General features: G+C 42.5%; 3 protein-coding genes across 10 annotated transcripts in view; 1 reads left to right on the top strand and 2 right to left on the bottom strand.

Annotated features, from left to right (window-relative positions):
* The window catches only part of dlgap5 (discs, large (Drosophila) homolog-associated protein 5), a 6,419-nt gene extending 756 nt beyond the window's left edge, over positions 1 to 5,663 (top strand). The window contains exons 2-19 of one of the 3 annotated variants that reach the window (XM_035658112.1): positions 332 to 579; positions 746 to 933; positions 1,039 to 1,113; positions 1,223 to 1,262; positions 1,357 to 1,443; positions 1,578 to 1,676; positions 1,827 to 1,901; positions 1,993 to 2,024; positions 2,133 to 2,356; positions 2,569 to 2,727; positions 2,826 to 2,914; positions 3,032 to 3,192; positions 3,277 to 3,378; positions 3,538 to 3,793; positions 3,926 to 4,563; positions 4,700 to 4,865; positions 5,205 to 5,254; positions 5,377 to 5,663. In XM_035658112.1, the coding sequence (XP_035514005.1) occupies positions 342 to 579; positions 746 to 933; positions 1,039 to 1,113; positions 1,223 to 1,262; positions 1,357 to 1,443; positions 1,578 to 1,676; positions 1,827 to 1,901; positions 1,993 to 2,024; positions 2,133 to 2,356; positions 2,569 to 2,727; positions 2,826 to 2,914; positions 3,032 to 3,192; positions 3,277 to 3,378; positions 3,538 to 3,793; positions 3,926 to 4,563; positions 4,700 to 4,865; positions 5,205 to 5,254; positions 5,377 to 5,484 (2,787 nt within the window). In that variant the 5' untranslated portion in view covers positions 332 to 341 and the 3' untranslated portion in view covers positions 5,485 to 5,663. Of the gene's footprint in view, positions 1 to 331; positions 580 to 745; positions 934 to 1,038; positions 1,114 to 1,222; positions 1,263 to 1,356; positions 1,444 to 1,577; positions 1,677 to 1,826; positions 1,902 to 1,992; positions 2,025 to 2,117; positions 2,357 to 2,568; positions 2,728 to 2,825; positions 2,915 to 3,031; positions 3,193 to 3,276; positions 3,379 to 3,537; positions 3,794 to 3,925; positions 4,564 to 4,699; positions 4,866 to 5,204; positions 5,255 to 5,376 lie in introns of all 3 variants that reach the window. The other 2 variants (XM_035658103.1, XM_035658121.1) reach the window with 2 other exon arrangements.
* Positions 5,664 to 5,724: 61 nt separating this feature from the next.
* rsph10b (radial spoke head 10 homolog B) lies at positions 5,725 to 11,461 on the bottom strand. 2 transcript variants are annotated; one of them, XM_035658133.1, is made up of 19 exons: positions 11,213 to 11,461; positions 10,838 to 10,913; positions 10,544 to 10,612; positions 10,175 to 10,348; positions 10,006 to 10,091; positions 9,813 to 9,933; positions 9,465 to 9,641; positions 9,088 to 9,193; positions 8,885 to 8,982; positions 8,605 to 8,794; positions 8,362 to 8,470; positions 8,200 to 8,279; positions 7,793 to 7,941; positions 7,502 to 7,606; positions 7,263 to 7,382; positions 7,027 to 7,086; positions 6,654 to 6,753; positions 6,224 to 6,440; positions 5,725 to 5,887 (listed from the first exon to the last, which is right to left on the bottom strand). In XM_035658133.1, exons 1-19 carry the CDS (start codon positions 11,419 to 11,421, stop codon positions 5,884 to 5,886), a joined length of 2,250 nt encoding a protein of 749 aa, XP_035514026.1. In that variant the 5' UTR covers positions 11,422 to 11,461; the 3' UTR covers positions 5,725 to 5,883. The 2 variants fall into 2 exon arrangements, with proteins under 2 accessions (XP_035514026.1, XP_035514034.1); XM_035658141.1 differs by having other exon boundaries at positions 5,727 to 5,887; positions 9,088 to 9,175.
* Positions 11,462 to 11,880: 419 nt separating this feature from the next.
* pms2 (PMS1 homolog 2, mismatch repair system component) lies at positions 11,881 to 18,066 on the bottom strand. Of its 5 annotated transcripts, none has more exons than XM_035672431.1 (16): positions 17,959 to 18,066; positions 17,686 to 17,736; positions 17,084 to 17,226; positions 16,838 to 16,924; positions 16,647 to 16,749; positions 16,368 to 16,551; positions 15,374 to 15,541; positions 15,006 to 15,103; positions 14,796 to 14,895; positions 14,367 to 14,451; positions 14,128 to 14,280; positions 13,173 to 14,031; positions 12,919 to 13,086; positions 12,725 to 12,825; positions 12,447 to 12,616; positions 11,881 to 12,324 (listed from the first exon to the last, which is right to left on the bottom strand). In XM_035672431.1, the coding sequence occupies exons 2-16, from the start codon at positions 17,697 to 17,699 to the stop codon at positions 12,181 to 12,183; spliced, it is 2,577 nt and encodes an 858-aa protein (XP_035528324.1). In that variant the 5' UTR covers positions 17,700 to 17,736; positions 17,959 to 18,066; the 3' UTR covers positions 11,881 to 12,180. The 5 variants fall into 5 exon arrangements, with proteins under 5 accessions (XP_035528324.1, XP_035528350.1, XP_035528358.1 ...); XM_035672457.1 differs by having other exon boundaries at positions 17,084 to 17,223; XM_035672465.1 differs by having other exon boundaries at positions 17,084 to 17,223; positions 18,029 to 18,066.
* Between the last annotated feature and the right edge of the window lie 192 nt (positions 18,067 to 18,258).

The raw sequence follows: 18,258 nt of genomic DNA, 5'->3' as shown, positions 1-18,258 counted from the left end.
TTTTTTGACTAAATAAAACAATAGTCAGTTAAAGCCCTTTGTTTTGTTATTGTGTAATTCCTTTCCACAGTCACCTGATACCAGATGAGTTGTTACAGCAGATCACAGTACAAAACAGATATGACTGTTATTCATTACAACTTTCTAATTCCTCTCATTTTTTATTTAGACCCTTTTTAGTTAGACCCTTTTTAGTTTCTCATTGTTGTGCCAGTTGGCATGACTACTACAAAATCCCATATAATGTACCTTGATACCTCTAATAACTGTCATATGCAGTGTACCTACAGTCTAACACCTCATCTTCTGTTCTTCTTCTTTATTATTGCAGATATCTGAACATGGAGTCTCGATTTGCTCACCTGCGACAGCGGGACACAAGTGTGTCGATGCTGAGGGTAAAAATGTCACGAAGGAGGTCTCAGTCCCAGAAGGAGAACCGAGATCGGGCCATGAACACACGCAGGCAGCTAGACAAGCTCCCGGAGCTGGAAATGTCTTCCCTGGATGCCTCCATTGCGATGGCCAACATGTCAACCATTCACGAGAAGACGATGAACAATACAAAACTTGCTAAAAGTAAGGCGTGTTCATTTTCCATCACAGCTACAACTCCAACCTCTTACATCTCTCTTCAGTGCTTTTACATTGGCTAGCAGGCCTTTGTTTAGAAAAGATCTCAGTGATCATCTGGTTACTTTCTTGTGCCCATCATTCGAGCTAATTTGTGTTTTTTCATCCACAGATGTGGCTGTTGAAGAGAGGCTGAAACAGCTTGAGCGCTGGAAAGAGCGTAAGGCTCTTGAGAAGGAGAAGGATAAGAGAGAAAAGGAGCGTAAAGGGGTTTTTAAGACTGGCGTGTATCATCCAAAGGACACCCTTATTGTTGTCTCTCTGCCTGCAGTCCCAGCTGCCTCAACCAGAGCTAAGGAGGTGAGGAAAAACTGATAAAAAGACTACTTTACACTATTGACTATGGATATGTACCCCAGGTGAATGACTCAGATTATCATCATGTAATTTTTGCTTGTCTTTCAGACAAAACTGAACGCTGCTCCATCCCAGAGTACCAGAGTCACTCGTTCGATGAAACAACCGCAGCAAGTGCAGAAGGTACTACTGTCTTTCTCTGAGATATCTTTCTCCTGTTGTCATAATAACTTCCATTACACTAAAAGCTAACATGCCCTTTGTTGCATCACTTTCCTTTCCATTTCACCAGCCTCTGAAGATGCAGGATCCAAACACTGCGGCCACAAAAGGTACATTTAATTGACCGTCCCTCAATTGTAAATGAAGTATACAGTCATCTGCAACCTGGTGCATTTTAGATCTGACCTGTCATTCCTCCTATAGCTCAACCTCCTGTGGAAAGATCAACCAGGAGCCGAGTAGCTCCCGTCAAGCCTGAACCAGCTAAGACCAAGACCAAAGTTTGTACAGGTAACTCATAAGAAAAAAAAAAAATCCTTGCATATAACTGGACCTTGAGACAGACTATCATCTTGATTTCACCCTATTGTGTTTCCTTATTTGCATCTCAATCTGTGTCCCTGTGTCATGCCATCCTGCTGTAGTGGAGCCTGTCGTACGGGCTTTGTCAACCAGATCAGCCAACAGGCCTCCTGTTACAGAAGCTGCTACAGTGAAAGACAAACCTAAGGACAAATCTGCAGGTACAGACTGAGCCAAGGCCATAGCTGAAGCAGTTTTAAAAAAAAATTGTCATTGTGGCATAAAAGCACAGGAGATGCTACATCACAACAACAGAGAGACAATATTCGATAAAACCTCGCGTAATAATAAATGCCTCCTCTCACCCTCAGATGTAAGAACCACAAGGAGCAGAGCATTTGTCAACACTGTGGCCCCCCCTTCTGATGGAGAAAGGAACTGTAAAGGTATCCTTCAATGGTGACAAAGATCCGTTTTATTTTTCCATGTGAACACAAACATTTGCTTTAATTTGTTTACATTTCTACTTTTGTACAGAAACTGTCATCGTCCAGCCTGCTGTGCCTAAGGTGAATACTTCTGTGAGTTTTACACACTGTTTGACCAGCGATTACCTCTCTACCAGTAACTTGTTGATCAATTTGTCTGTCTGTCTTGTGTAGGAGCCTGAGCTGAAGGAGCCGGAGGAAAGACCTCATCTCCCCAGCCCGACACCCTGTTCTGAGGAGGAAGACATGGTGGTGGACCAAGCTCCGGCTGACCCAATCCCTGCTGTGGATCCTGTGAAAGCACCATCTTCTTTTGCTCCCAAGGATTTCATCTTCCAGGCTCCCACTGGCTTGTCATCCTTCAAGTTCGAGCCTCTCACTCCTCGCTCAGCAGACGCCTTCCTTACACCAAGGTTTGTCTATTTTCCCTCTTGTTTGTTTTACTACTTGTTGAAGATGTTTGAAGCGCTGGAAAGTTTTAATATTGCTGCATATCAGCACAATTATGGAGATATTAAGTGATACGGTACCAGAGGCTTTTGTCTTTGGAGTCTCTAGGAAAATTTGTACGATAAAACACGAGTTGTTTCCTGTCTCAATGCATGTTGTCATTCTTGCTACCTAGCCCCAGCTTCAGCCTTCCACCAGCTCCTGTGTTCAACATTGAGCCCCAGGCTGAGCCAAGCAAACAATCTCCCCCTAAATCTCCGCGTCGTACATCTCCCACAGTGGCCCCTCTGACAGGCAGTCCCCTGGAATCAAAGCATGATGTACCATACTTCAGGTGGCATACCGTTTAAAAAAAAAAAAAAAGTCTTCTTTACCTCTTTTTGTCGAAGTATGTCAAAGTTTTAAAACGCTTTTTCCCCCTATATTATTCAGATCAGAAATTGCGAATGAGACAGACAAACTGACGACTCTGTGTGTCCACTGGGAGCCTAAAGTGGAAGATGACTCCATCCCAGAAGAGAGTGAGATTATCTTCTCTGCATCCTGAACATGTGTATATTTAATTCACTGCTAAAGAGGGCGCTGTTTTCCTAATTAGGGGAAATCTACAATTATCTTTCCCGCTCTTCTCTGTTTAGTGAGAGACCGCATGCGCACAGCAGTCGGACAAGCGAGGCTGTTGATAAAAGAGCGCTTTAACCAGTTCAGTGGTCTGGTGGACGACTGCGAGCTGGGCCGAGGGGAGAAGATCACCACCTGCACTGACCTGCAGGGATTCTGGGACATGGTTTATTACCAGGCAAGTGCCTCAAGAGTGGAACAACACAATGTTTCAGACACAAACCATATGAGTAGAAGGCTAAATATTTTGTACATCTTTCAGGTCGAGGATGTCCTCAGGAAGTTTAACGCTCTCAAGGAAGCAGAGAGCCGAGGCTGGGTAGAGGAGCACAAGCCTGCACCGCGCCAGAAGAAACTGGTGAAGGTGAATGGACTATATGATTACATGTACTACCAATCTAACGACATAATGATTTCTCCATTTTAATATAAGTGACTGTGTATTATAGGTCTGGTTGCTCTTCTTAGGGGAAAAATACACAATCACAATATTGACATTGTGCCCGTCTGGTCCCTTTGACAGAAACCAACAGCTGCACCCGCTAAGCCCACAGGAACCAAAGCAGCAGCAAAGTCTCGCCTGGCTGCCGTGAAAGCAGCAATGAAAGCCAGACAGCAGGCGGCTGAGGCCGAAAAAGCAGCACAGGGTGCTGGTAACGATGAGGACGAACCCAGCCCGCACTCTCAGGAACCACAACCCCAAGCAGAGCCTCAACCGACCGAGTCTGTGGTCTTTGATGGAGGTTTCTTCCAGGTGGAGAGCCCAGCCAAACTATCAGGTGACTGCTGAATAACTGCTCGCCAAAGGGCTTGCTTTTCACGCCATATGTGTCTGCTGGTGTACTCTCCCCTGCTGTTTCACCTATAAGTTTTGGTTTTGTAACAATGTCGTACATGATGTGTGGTTGTAGGTGCAGTGAGGAGATCCAGCCGTCTCAGCGCCGCCGTGCTGCCTCAGGCCTCTCCCTGCGCCAACTACCTCTCACCCAGAAGAGTCACTCGACGATCCCTTGCGCTGGCACAGACCCCCGTTCACGCCACTGCCTCTCCTGCCCAACTCCGTCTTACCCTCAGCCAAACCCCAGCGCAAGCACCAAAGTCTCTGCGTGGAACTCCTCAGTCATCCCAGGCCAGCACGGACACTGTGAATGTCTCTCTTTGTTTCTCACCTGTCAAGGAAGTGCTTTCAGAGGATTCCCAGGTTGAGGGAAGCCCTGCACGCCAGTCAGAAACAGTCGCCACACAAGAAAACACTGCTCCTGAATTGAGGACAGCCACACCTGTACATTCACTTCCATCCATTTCTGTAGTCGAGGAGCAAGACGAACCAGCAGTCGATGACCTACCTCTGTCTCCAAGACTTTCCCTCTCTCCCTGCAAAACACCTCTTCCTGTCTCCCAGGTCCCTGAGCCCTCATCATGTCTGAGTTTCACACTGTCACCCTGTGTGACTCCCAGCCGGCCTCCCATCTCCTGTCCTTCCGCTGTGCAGGGCCCTCTGGAACCCCAAGAGTCTGTGTGTAACACACCAGACAGCTCGGTTGTTGAGGTAAACACATTTTCAGGCTTCACTAGAGTCCTGTTTCCGTATACTCAGCCTCATAGGACACCGTCTCTTAAAAGCTATGATCCCAGTTGTTTTGTCTTGCTATACAATAAACAAGTCATTGTCCTTTTAATTTCAGGAAATTCCTGGATTGGACTTTGAGCGCTACCTCCAGCCGTCACAGAGATGCAGCCTGTCACCGAGGGAGACTGTTGCCGTAGAGACACTCTCACCCATGGCAGTGGATGTAGAAATGGAGAGTCCCATAGGTCAATCTGAGGACCTGCTTACTCGGCAAGAAGCAGGTATGACTGATGCCCATAGGTACTGTGCATGTACATACTGTACACCTTGGGTTTCATACCATAACAACACTAATGCATACTGAAGCTGCAGTAAGCAGGGTTTCTGTATTGAATTTAGTTTGAAATGAGCTAAACTAGAATTTATATTGAAGGAATTTGAGTCTGGTACTAATGTTTCTTTAATAAATCGTCAATCTTTAAATATCAGACCTGCATGCTGCAACTTGACTGGTTTTACGGGAGTAACCACACTAAGCTTTCTACTAGCATGGGTTTATTTTAAATGGATGTTACCGATGCACATTTGGCTTTACTCACTGTTATGTTCATTTCTCACAGTCACACCACTGCCAGCGGTGTCTTCAATGTTAGCTCTTCGGTCACCACAGGTCATTGATTTTTTTTTTTTATTTCATCGCTTCCAATTATTGACTTTGTTATTAAATCCACACTGAATGATTTCAATAGGCTCTTAACTGTTACTTTATCAATATTCTTTTTGTATTTTCAGGCCCAGGCAGCAGAGTCCGCTCTCCTTCTCTTCACCCCGGACCTGAAGGACCGGATACGCCAGTCTGTCTGCCCGAGTGACCTTATGGTCTTCACACCACCTCTCTAATGTGTAGATTTTAGATGAAGAGATTTTCTTTTTAAATGTTCAATTTTTACTTCTTTACTACTTTTGTTACTTTCATTGAAAGAAAAAAAAATGAGTGATTCTGACTTTTTTTAGATAAAATGAGAAATAGTTTTGTGTTACAACACAGTCTAATTAAAGTTCTACTTACAACAAGGAAATGGCCAGTACTCATCATTTACATCCAAGGACCAGTCAGCACTGCACTCAAGGCTTTTATTACTCACTGTATCACTATAAGACATTTTGTTTTTTGGACTGTGTGGATAGTTCAGGTATACAACAACTGGCTTCATTGTGATTTCCTCAGGTTTCTCTGCATGCTGCCCACGTTACTGCATCTTTATCATGTTGTCACTCACCAGCCTCCAAATGCCCCCTCTACCTGTAACATAATACAGTACAGCACTGAGTACTACACATCGATGGCACAATGTAAGCAAAGGAGCTATAATGAAAGCTAAGATGAAGGAAAGTGATGGGCGCCATCTGGTGGCTGTGCAAGAGAGCAGAGTCTGGCTTGAATTCTCCGTATGAATGTTACAAATTAAATACTGTAATATTAAGGCAGCAATGCAGTTTGGTTCCTTAGTTTACTCAAGTCTAAACAACTATTGTGCCTGGTCAAATATCCGTAAAGATGTATATACATACATACATAATATATTGACCCAACCACTGACTACATAATACTGTCAACAAGAATAAACCTGGATACTACCTGGATCTTTGTTGGGCTTTGGCCAGAGCGATGCGTCTCTGGGCTTCCTGGCGGAGCTTTTCTTCCTTCGTGTTTCTAGACACCAGCTGATAATGTTCAAAAGCCGGGAAGAAAAAATGGTTGAAGAATTGATGGATTGTTTGGATCCAAAGCTCCAGTTTACAGTCTTTGGCCTCCATTCCTCTGGTTTGGACACACTTTGTTTCACCTCTGTGCTCTAAAGGAAATGTGATACATGAGGATTATTATTTTGTAGCCAACACAAATTGCCTCTCATAGAAAGATGTTCATTCCCATCTTAAAATCTATTTGTATATGTGTGCATATTCACTCTGCATGACAACAAGCTTTGTTTCTATATGGTCAATGCAATGCTAAGCCCTTTACCTTCTATGATTCATACATATAAATAAAAACCAACAAAACAAACCTTCAAACTGAGGATCCTCCGTGAGTTTAGTTTTGACATCTTCTTGACTCTCCATGTCCTGAACAGTGGATAATTCCAATGTGTCACTTGATTTTTCTGTCTAGGATAATATGTAAATACAAAAATATGATTATAAAACTCACAGCATATTTCATTAATATCAACAGCAGGGGCGTAACAATACTGAATATGTGGATGTCTTTCTTATTTTTTCACATGAAGATGGATGTGCAATTTCTAGAACAGATAACTCCAGCTGGCTGTGAAATGACTGCAAAGCTGCAGCCAACACCATGAATTTATGGTTCAACATTAGCAAAAAAAAAAAAAAGTGTTTATTTTTGTGCATGCTAGATTGCCTGTTGCAACCAACCTCTTCAGACTTGGGGCTGGAGATTTCAGGAGGGATGGGGGAATTCACTGGAGCTGCCACCTGAATAGAAAGAAACTATAGAAGTAACTCTTGTGTTTTGTTTTCTTGTGCAGAATTCACATGTTTACCATATAGCATATATCTGCACTGCACTCTACATGGAGTAGGTAATAGGTGCAGAGGTCGTGAGAGGATCTGACGATTGGGCTGATGGTAGACTACACGATTTTCTCTACCTCAGCTACATCCCTCCTGGCCCCTGCGTCAGGGTTGGACAGCAATTGGCCTTCAGAAACCCGCTGACACTTCACCTCAGCAGAGCTCAGAAGTACCTCAAAAAACTCCAGGAATGTAATCTGCAGCAGAAAGTGTGGGAATACACAAAGCAGGTGAATTTTTTTTATGGGCTCTGAGACATACCGGTAATGAATGAGTCAATGGGTGTAAACCACTGGTGTAAACACTGCAGGCAGACCTCCAAATCCACATTAGAGGACAGGTTGCTGGGGTCACGGCTCTCTGCAGTGATGATCTCCAGTAATCTCTCTGTGGTCAGGTTATTGTCCAGCAGATGGAGATCCTGGCAGGAGTTACCAAACATAATAAATGTAATTATTTCATCAAGTCATTCAAAATTAGACAACCCTGTGGCTGGGCTGTAGTAACAAGCAACAGAAACTGTATCCATTTCTTATGCTAAGTGGAAAACAATGAATAAGTAGTAGTTTGTATGCATGGTAACTTTTGCTTCTGCAGTCTGTTGCACCTTGAACATCCACAGCATGTGTCGACAGGTCATGGTCTGGTCATCTCTGGGAGCTGCATTGACTTTGCAGTAAGCCTGGTAGATTTCCCAGCACTTATTTAAGTAGTTCACAGACACCACGGTAAAGCCTGGCTGCTTGAACAGGAATCCTGGACCAACACATCCACAGTTAATGAGCACAGCTATTACTACATAATATAGAGCCTCAGCAGCAGTTCTGTAGGTGTCATCTCAGGCAAAACACGCAACAACTCCAGACAAGCGAGGAACCTGCAAATATCTTATTAAATAATCATTTTGCTATCCCGATTCCCCCTTTTGAGGCTTCTGTATGAAATCAGTTTGCAGGTTCCTCTGTCGTCCTAATATGTATGTGTGCACATGAGCCTGTATTATATTGCTGCCACCTTTTACATTCTTAGCATTGGGGAGGATGTTGTCTGTCATCAGTTTGGAAAAACAGGCAGCCAGAAGGTTCTTCTGTGACCTATGAAAAGAAGAGAAGTTATGTTTCTCTACTAAAATCAGGATACAAACGTTTACATCCAAATTGTAAGAGTCACCCTTACACCATGTCCTTATGGTAGATGTGGTAGGCGACAACCACTAGACAGCTGAGGAGCTTACGAAAGAGCATGGCAGTGAAGGGAGAGTGGATCTCTGCTGGAGCGGCATCCTCTGAGACACACAGACAGTAAACATTAAGCAGACTGTCAACGTCTCCAGAAATATTGCCATTATGAAGCTATCAATGTCTGTATATGTGAGGTGGATTAGGTGTGTCAGAGAGACTGTGAGTGAGTCTTTCTCACCTCTGATAAAATGGTCAATCTGCGTGAGAGTGATGTCATGATGGTGGATGTTGCAGTCTTTGAGCAGGCGCCAGAGCTGCAGGCGGGTCAGCAGGAACACATTATTTGGGGAGTGGGCGTGGCCAAGTCTGCTGTAGAAACTGTAGACAGACCTCAACTCTACGCCATGCATGAGCACCATAAACTCCACCTGTTACACATGAGCCACAGCATCAAGGCTGGACCGGGGTGAAAATAAGGATGTGGGGAAATGATTTCACAGTGTGGAGTGGGACCTGACCTGTTTACGCTCAGTGTTGCGCTCTCTCTCAGGGATCATATCCAACAGACATTTAATGCTCAGAGCCATGTCTGGTCCTAAGATGGATGAATCACTATCTGACAAAGGAAATGCATCTGTTTAAGATATAAAATTGTAAGCCACTGTAGCATTAATGGCAGGCTGAGCATTTTTAACGGAGCTAATGTATAGTAGGTGTTTACCACACAGATGAACAGGAGTTCTGTTTCCGTCCAGGCTTTGTGTCATCATCCGATCGTCCACAAACTCTCCTTCAAAGACACGCCCATCCTTAAAAGTAAATTTTCCCTATGAACCATATAGTTCAGTCATTTTTAGACTTTTTGTGATTACTTATGTGTGTAGAGTTGTGAATACAGGAAGTATTTGAATGAGTCCAACAAGTGGCAAAACACATTTACAAGCTCTCAAGTTAATCTTACAAGTAACTAAAGCATTAGTAAAAAAGCATTTGCTACTTCTAAGCAAGGAGCCTCCGATGCTTTTCACTCTGGATTTTACTGAATTTGGAAATGTATGTGTATTGACTGTGAGAGGCAGTACTGTATGACTGATTAACCTTCCCGTGTTTTTTATTGTTCTTCCACTCCCCTTCATAGATCTCGCCACCAGCGTAGTAAAAGGCTCCCTGTCCGTGCCTCTGACCCTGAACGAATTCCCCTGTGTACTGATTGCTCTGGGAATACTGGGATCCATCCACTCGCCTCAGCATCCAGACCTGTGTGCCTCGCCCATGCTGCCAGAGAAGAGAGCATTCAACATTTCAAGGAGGGTAAAAAGCTCCAGTCCTGCATATAATAAACAAACTGTGGCATGGGCTTTACTTTTTTTAGTGTTACCAGCTGGATATGTTGATGTCAGTAGTCTGGTTGAGGGCTAAGATAATGTTACAGGATAACCTTCATACCTGGACTCCATTCTGCCACATGCCGACATACTGCTGTCCCAGTTTTAGCCACCTCATGGTGCCCTCTCCATGTCTCAGGTTGCTCTTCCACTCACCAGAGTAAATGTTACCAGAGGGGTAGCTGTTAAGACACAGATGTCACTTGGTCAAATGCAACCGAGGCTACAGATGAGACTATGTTCTCCATACATACCATCTCACTCCCTGTCCCTCTCTGTTGTTCTTCACCCAGTCTCCTTTGTACCAAGAGGTCTGATCCTGGTCATAATACACTGCACCCTAACACAAAGACAACCAATTCACCTCGTTACTACAAAAACAAATCTTTAAAAGACTAAAACTTGATATTTAATTGATTATACCTTTCCGTGCCTCTTGCCTCGCTCCCACTCCCCTTTGTATACCACACCACTTTTTGCACATATGTAGGTTCCAGTCCCGTGTCGTATACCATTGTACACCTCCCCCTCATAGGAGCTGCCATCCGCCCAGGTGTAGGTACCACGGCCCATGGGCATGTTGCACACCAATTCTCCCTGTTGGATAAAAAAATCCACTTCAAGATCTGTCAAGAACATTTATTACACCTGTCAAACTGTTATATGTATATTGTTTATTTCACTCAGGATGCATATTTAGAAACTTATGTACACATTGGTTTTTATAAACTATTTTGACAATTGCTTATGAAACACTCAGTATACCGTTATTATAGCCTTACTTTACCCTACCTCATATTTCAGTCCACTTGCATGTGTGAAGACGCCTCGTCCATCCATCAGTCCCTTGGCAAACATCCCCTTCAGAAAAACAAAGCAGTGACTATATGATATAGTTTTATTTACACACAAGAGTACAACAAATGATTACATTTAAATATATATCAGAAATACAATTTTTCATTTGAGTTAATGGACTTCTTTTTTTAATGTTCTACAATAGGTTAAAGCATTCGTAAAATACGCATTGCGTTGTAAAATTAAATATATTGTCCTTTCCAGTGGTTTTAAAATGTTAAATCATACCTTGTACGTGTGTCCTCCTTTAAACCAAGCGACCCCTTCTCCATGAAACTGTCCTCCACATGTCTCCCCTTCATGTCTGTCAGTGAGACAACCACAGCTCCAGTCAACCACAGGCACAACAGCTCATTCACTGCTGTGTTACTGCTCTAAAAGCTAAACTAAAAACCCCATTTCACAGCAGCCATTTGGACATGAAATAGGGTAAACCCATGTGATGATGAAGTATACTAATTAAGGCCCCGTTCCGTTTAGTGTAGCAGAGCCTTTGCAGGGAGCAGAACCTTAATTACTATCACTGGTAACATCATTGTGGTTTACCCTACAATTTCATGGCCAAATGGCTGCTGTGAAAAAGGTATGTGAATGATGACTTACCTTTGTACAATTAAGCTAAAAAGTGCAGGGAAGTCCTTCTTACTCGCGGGCAGCTCACCGTCTTCCTTTGAACTATCAGAGGAGCTCACTAACTTCATTGTGTCTCTCCCCCCCGCTGTCTGCGGCAGCTCTGCGCCCCCGCACGCTTTCTTGTTTTCCCGTTTATCGTCTTTCATCCTGGTTTTCTTCTTTTCTTCGCCCTGTGTCATTTTGCGCTGTTTATTTATCTCTCGAGCGAGCCAGGGCCGTCTCTATGGTAACAGTAAAGGGGGGTTACAGCTACGGCAACCTTACTTAGTCAAAAAGGACAATACAGTCAACATCTGGGGCTAGTGGTGGAATATTACTAAGTACAGTTACTATTTTCAAGAGGGACTTGAGTATTTACAACCTTATACTTCTACTCTACTATATCTCACAGATAAATACAGAACTTTTTACTACATCTATCTGTTCAGTGAAATCCATGTACTTCCACATTTGGTGATTTTGACTTTTAATTTTTGGGATAACCTGAAGGATGAAGTGTTCCTTTATGGGTTGAGAAAATCATCATATCTTAAGCTACATAAACTATTTAAAACCCTTTTGGACTCTTTGGATAACAGTAAAACACTGACTGGGTCCATTTTCTCAACAGTACAGAAAACAGAAGGTGGCAACACTTGTTGCTGTATATCTTGTTTATTTCCCCCGATTAATTGGGTGCTAAAATATAAAAACATTTATTTTGTGATGCAAAATACAAATAAAATCACAACATACCTTAACAGATATAAAGAAAAAACACACTAAACAATCAATACCAAGCATTCGACCATACAAATATACAGAATCTATGGTTTGGACTCAATCTTCTTGTGTATTGGTATATTATCAAGGGTGATGTTTAACAGAAATAAACTGTAATGAAAGCACATTCCAGTTACATTAAGCCAGTGTGAAGTAAGGTTGCTTCCTTGATGTGGTCAGTCTAGTGAGATCATATCCAGGTTGGCGAGGTGTCTCATGGTGGGTCTGCCGTGAGGACAGTTCCATGGATGCTCAATCTCCCCCATGTGAACCAGGAGCTTCTTCATCTCACTGACGCTCAGAGCAGTGCCGATCATCACCTGAAGATGCACATAAACAAGACAAGTGTGTTAGTAATGTTATTTAATTAAGACCAGAACCTGGTCTGTTTAAATATGTGAAAATACTTTTAAGTGGCTATTTATTGTCACTATAAACTTACAGATTTCCGACAAGCTCGGGAGGCAAACATCTGCCTGACGCGGGACGGTCGACACATGACCCCCGGGCTGTCACTCAACATGAAGATGAGCTCTTCAATGTCGGCTGGGCCAAATGTCCAGTTTTTACTGGTGGGCAGAGATACCAGCTTAACCCTCTCCATTACCTGAGCTGCAGTCACGATAAAAAAACAAAGAGAGCTGGTTTAAGTATCTGTAAACGTGCTGATAAAATTAACTAGTGTTTAATCTTTAGCATTCAAGGATTAAACGTTCATACCTTCCTCATCGACAAGAAATTCAAAGCCGTTCTTTCTGAAGATCTCAATGTTCTCTATGAGTACACTTTCACTGACAGCAGTGAGGTGAAGCTTCTGAGGGCTGCAAACATAAAGGAAAAAAACAAAAATAGTCAGTAGAAATATCACTTTAAACAACACAAGGTAAAATGTATCAGCTGATTTACATTCATACACTATGAGTTTCTGTCCTTGGAGCACAGTGTGCTGCTGCAGCATCTCAAAGTTGTATTTCTCGTCTGTGGCGTGCTGGTCGATCATGAAGATGTCTGAGTTGAGTTTGGTGATAATGAAGCCCAGGTTAAACTGACCAATGATCTCCATTTGTTTGAACATGTCCTTACTGTAGGAAAGATAATGAAGATAATTTATTGTTGTGGAAATTACACGACAATATTGGCAAGTTCAGTTACAGGAGGAAAATCCTACTTGATCTCTTTCTTGAGCTCTTCCTCTGCACTCTGGTTTTCTCCAGGGTTGATCTTGGCCCTGAAGCGCCGATAACGCAGGTTGTCATCGGCCTTCTGTTTCCGCTGGTCCTCTAACCTCTTCACCTTCCCTGCCAGCTCTTGTAAAGAGAACTGGAGAGGCACCGTCCTCCTCTGTAGGCAGACTGGAGCATCCACCGTCAAGGAAGATTTCTCAAAACAGTGTGAAAAAGTGTTGGATTTCTGTTCTGTAGGGAACTGTAGTTTCTCTGTCCTGGCCCTTTTGGCATCCGGACTCACAGTACAGTCCTCACTGGAGACGCACGGCTCAGTCTGTAACTCTGGGTCTTCAGCAACAGCGTGACTATGGTCAGACGTTTCTTCGAATGTTTCGTCTTTCACAGCGGGTCTGTCGGTGTCTGTTTCAGGTGTTCTGAACTCCAGGCCAGAACGCTGAATATCTGGTGTTGCCATGGTAACGTCACAAGCGGACACAGCGCTGTCTTTTTCAGAGTCTGTATCACTGAACGTTGCTCCATACCTGAACCCATCCAGCACTGACTTTCCCACCGGGGAGCATTTAGCTAGATCTCTTGTGGGTTTCAAAGGAGATTTCCCACTCAGGGTGCAGGTAGGAGTTTTTACATTGCCTTTAAAAAAAGACTGCAGTGTTTTCTGTGTTGGGCCACTGTTGGCAGCTTTCGACACACTTGAATTGGAGCTCTGATGACTTGAAAAGGCAGCTTTTAGGCCGGCCAGGTTTAGTGACGACTTTGGCCTCTGAGTGACGGGTTCCTCTCCGGGTTCTGCCTTGTTGTCATTAGATGAGACAACCTGACAGATTTCAGATGCGGTTGTATCTAGAGACAAGTGACAGAATAAAAGCAGTGACTATAATATAAATATATACATCTTATGTGTTGATATGCAGGCGATATGTTATGATCAGTTCTTACTGGTGCTGGGTATGGGTGTGTAGTTCAGGCTGATCTTATTGACTCCAGCCTCATACATGTTGATAAGAGACGTCTTCAGAATAGCCAATAGGAGCTTCTCCTCTTGAAGAAAAATCTGGCGTTTGTCTGGGGTGACGTTCACATCCACACACTCTGAAATAACACCACAAAATCTCTCATGTAGAACAGAAAATCAGCGTTGTGCTTCTCAAATAACTTCGGTTCAGCAATTTGCTTACCAGAAGCAACGGCTATGTTCAAGGCAACAAATGGATATTGATGTCTGTTGTACATATGATACACTTCGTTCACAAGTTTGGTCACCTGAAAATTGGGAATAAACAGAGGTTAGGTAGGAAACTTTTAATACTTTATTTTAAATCCCCCTATTTAGCATTCATTAACAGTATATAAACATTTAATAAATGAGGCTGAAGCTGCAAGCAGATATGTTTATTATGTCGTTTTCAGCAACTATAAATCCTCCTGTGGGCACCCAGAAGTAGAGGCCGGAATGACTGTCGAATTATATAGAATATGTCTATATAAAGACTTAAAAATGTCCTTACATCTGCTTACAACTAAATAATATAAGTGTTATAAACCATTATTAAATGTATACTGCTTATAAATGCTAAACAGGGGGACTTAAGCTGAACACGAGTTACCTTAAGGGGGTCACAAGGCCGGTTGTTAATGAAAAAGAACTGCCTGTCTGTGGCACTTCTCCCAACACCATGGTCTCCTCGTGACACAAACCCTGTGATGCTGCCAAAACAGTTTTTATTAAAAAAAAAACCAACAACACTGCTTTGTTTGCAGAGAAGACATACATACATCAGACTTCCATACAGGTACAGTGAGATGGTGACACTCACGAAAACAGTTGTTTGGGTAGATCTGCATCTTTGAGTCCATATTCTTCAATAACATTTTCTGTAGGGGACACTTGCTGAAAAGGCAGAAGACTCTGTATCTGCAGAACACACAACAGACAATGAAATTAAATATTTAGCAAACCAAATAAGGAAAAGTTGGCATATTTTTCTTTAACTGAGGAATTACGCAGTTCCTCTAAGAGTTGGGGAGATTCCTCAACTCTTGGAATTTGATTTAAGATAGAAGAAAAGTGTTTCATTTAGTTCAAGGCAGCAGAGTTGAGACCATTGTCCCACAGCAGTCATACAGTCACTGACGCCTTCTGCAGATTGCTAATAAACAGTACAGTCAAGAAAAATGTTTCAACCTGTTTTGGTCCAAATATGGCCCCTATGTTGTCTCTCATACTCTGGCTGCCGCTGGTGCTGAGGACCGTGCTGCGCTTTCCCTGCCCATTTTGGTTGGAGCAGGTAATACGCACTCCAGTAGAGATGACACAGTAGGACTGCAGGATATGTATCATTTTGGCATACTCCTGAAAATACAAAACAATCAAACATTTCGGATTAAAGATGAATGTCACAGGTAGTTTCATTAGCCACCGGCTCTAGACTAATAAATTCTAAGATACTACGAAAAATGACAACTACAAAGAATTAAAAGTCATATTGTACTCTGAGAGAAGAATTTTACTTCAGATTTAATTTTAATATTTATGTTACGTTAAGTATGTCACTCTCGCTGCGTTCACATTGGTGCTTTCGTATGTCATTGTCCTGTGTTACACTTCATTTTTGCATCGATTACGTGTTTTTTCTTTTCCTCCTAGCCTCCACTGGAATCCATTCATGGTATGAAAATCAACTGGTTTGAGATAAACTGGTTGATCAATCACACTTTTCTAAATTTTGTAGAATACACGTAAAAGCATGGATTGCAAAGTTAAAAAGTCTTCCAGGTGGTGTGCTCACATGCTGGTGGGAAGCTCAGACATTCAGGGCTTCATAGAGTCTACATTTAGCAAGGAAACCTTGAAGAAGAGCATTGTGGATAAAATGAGCTATGTCAAATGTTTAATGTGCATTTGATTGTTTCTTTCCTTAAGAAGGTCAAGGACCCACCAGATAATGAATGCACCACCACTTCTCCGTTTACATGTGATGATAAAGTAACTTTCCAAAAAAATTATCAACTAAATGTTCACTGTTATGTATTGCTAATCCCAAGTAAGTGTAAAGTAATTGCAAGACAATTATATATAACATGAACTGAAATCAATGCTGCCGAGAATGTAGAAAGATGTGATTTGTAGTTAAATAGTGTACAGAAACATAGAGAATGAATGATCCTTTATGACTTACCTTCTTGATATTGCGTTGGAACTCCTTGTGTCGAACAGGCAGGGTGTAGAAGAGCTGCTGCAGGCTGACTGTGGAGCCTTGCTGCCGGGGATGGGGTGACTGCTGTACTAGGTGCCCTTTGTGGTCAAACACCAGCTTGGTCCCGACCTGACTGGACTCATGGCACGTCACTACACTCAGATTACTGGGAGCAGGAAGGAGGGAGGGGAATCTTAGCTGATGAGGTGAGAGGTGACACAAGTTTATGTGCTGAATGAATGTGGCTGTTTAAGCGTTTACCTCAGAGCACATAAAGAGCTGAGGGCTTCACCTCTGAAGCCAAATGTTTCCACATGGATGAGATCAGAGAAGTCCCTCAGCTTTGACGTGTGATGCTTTAATGCTGCGGAAGATAAAGAAGAAATTTCACTTCACCAAAAAAGTGAATTAGACTTGGACTAACTGCGGGGAGATAAATAAATGACACTTACTCAGTCCTTCAAAGTTGGCTTCTTCTACTCCTTTGCCATTGTCAGACACCTCCACTAGTTCAGCTCCACACTCCTTCAGTCTGACATCTGGAGAAACGATGTGATACTGAACTCAAAACATGACACTGCAGTTTCAGCCCAACTGTACTGGACTGTAACACAGCATTCACAACTGTGGCCAGGCTCTCGTGGAGGGCTGGAGGACTATCAAACCCCCAGTATTACACTGTGTGCATCAATACTTACCAATGTTGGTGGCCCCTGCGTCTATGCTGTTCTCCACCAGCTCTTTGACAGCCGTCGCCAAAGTCAGCACCACCTGTCCTGAGCAGATCTGATGTACTGAGTGCTTGTCAATGGCCTTGATGGCTCTGGCAGGTTCAGAGCTGCTGAGAAGGAAACCAGTACTCAGTGATGTATATTTCTACCTTCTGCTGAATTTATATTGCAGCAACAGACTTATTACATGTACAGAGAGGTAGGGGAAATAAAATTAAAGCTCCTTCAACCATCTGATCTGTGATGAATACAGGGGGATTGTGGGGATTCCAGCTGATTTAATTATAACATATGATGTCCTGCTAAATAAATAAATATTCCTTGGAGGTTATACTTATACTATATTATAAATGTGCTCTATAATAACGAACATGTGTTTTTTTAAATGTAATTTAGGCTACAAAATATACATGAACTTGCAGATTTCCCAGTTGAGTGGTGTCCAGGTTCAAGTTAATCTACATGAAGAGGGAAGGGTCTAAAATGTAACACGTTTTATTTGCATGATGTAAAACCGAAAATATCTGCAGGCAAGTAAAATAAAGAAATAACTCTGGTAGCTAACTTACCAAGCATCAGACATCTTCAAAGAGTAAAAGGCTTTCAGGAGGTTTCTGACTCTGGAACAGTGGAAGGAGGAGACACTCGTTAGTTATTATTCGCCATTGTTAAACAACAATATACAGTCAGTGTGTTTTAGTTTCACGACATCATGTAAACACAAAAGTGAAGCTGTACCGCGCGAGTGCGCACATGGTTCGCGAGCGTCACCCGTGCGCACAAACTGCGCATTTTGACTATTATAAGTAATAATGTTAAGTGTGTGAACAAAGCAAACTCACAAAACGAACACAAAATGAGTACAGTGATATTAGTGTCAAACAATATGAGTGCATTAATAAGTCCGCAAACTTTGTAGCGTTTCATCATCCAGCCCACGAGATGTCGAGATGTTAGGGCGCATGTGCAATTATCTCTTATTGTAAAAAACGAATAAATATATTTTTGTTGCAGGGTTATTTTAAATATGTTGAAGCTGTACAATCATATGTATATTATAACACAGCAAATATATTTATTTTATCCTGGTTTTGACTATTTATTTATTTGAATCAGTTAATTTTGTTGTAACTCAGGTACGT

The sequence above is a fragment of the Morone saxatilis genome, unplaced genomic scaffold (assembly GCF_004916995.1).
Source record: "Morone saxatilis isolate NCDOM2014 unplaced genomic scaffold, NCSU_SB_2.0 Contig1, whole genome shotgun sequence".
NCBI classification, from domain to species: domain Eukaryota; kingdom Metazoa; phylum Chordata; class Actinopteri; family Moronidae; genus Morone; species Morone saxatilis.
This window is presented reverse-complemented; position numbering and strand designations above follow the sequence as displayed.

What these genes read in the sequence shown, in the direction of transcription:
- rsph10b (XM_035658133.1), bottom strand. Translation starts at nt 11,421, where the DNA reads ATGACACAGGGCGAAGAAAAGAAGAAAACCAGGATGAAAGACGATAAA. An exon ending in CAAGTGGACTGAAATATGAG is followed by an intron (nt 10,349 to 10,543) that starts GTAGGGTAAAGT and finishes TTTATCCAACAG; the next exon opens with GGAGAATTGGTGTGCAACAT. An exon ending in CCAGGAGGGATGTAGCTGAG is followed by an intron (nt 7,087 to 7,262) that starts GTAGAGAAAATC and finishes CTTTCTATTCAG; the next exon opens with GTGGCAGCTCCAGTGAATTC.
- pms2 (XM_035672431.1), bottom strand. An exon ending in TCCAACGCAATATCAAGAAG is followed by an intron (nt 15,542 to 16,367) that starts GTAAGTCATAAA and finishes TTGTATTTTCAG; the next exon opens with GAGTATGCCAAAATGATACA. An exon ending in CACACCCATACCCAGCACCA is followed by an intron (nt 14,032 to 14,127) that starts GTAAGAACTGAT and finishes ACTTGTCTCTAG; the next exon opens with ATACAACCGCATCTGAAATC.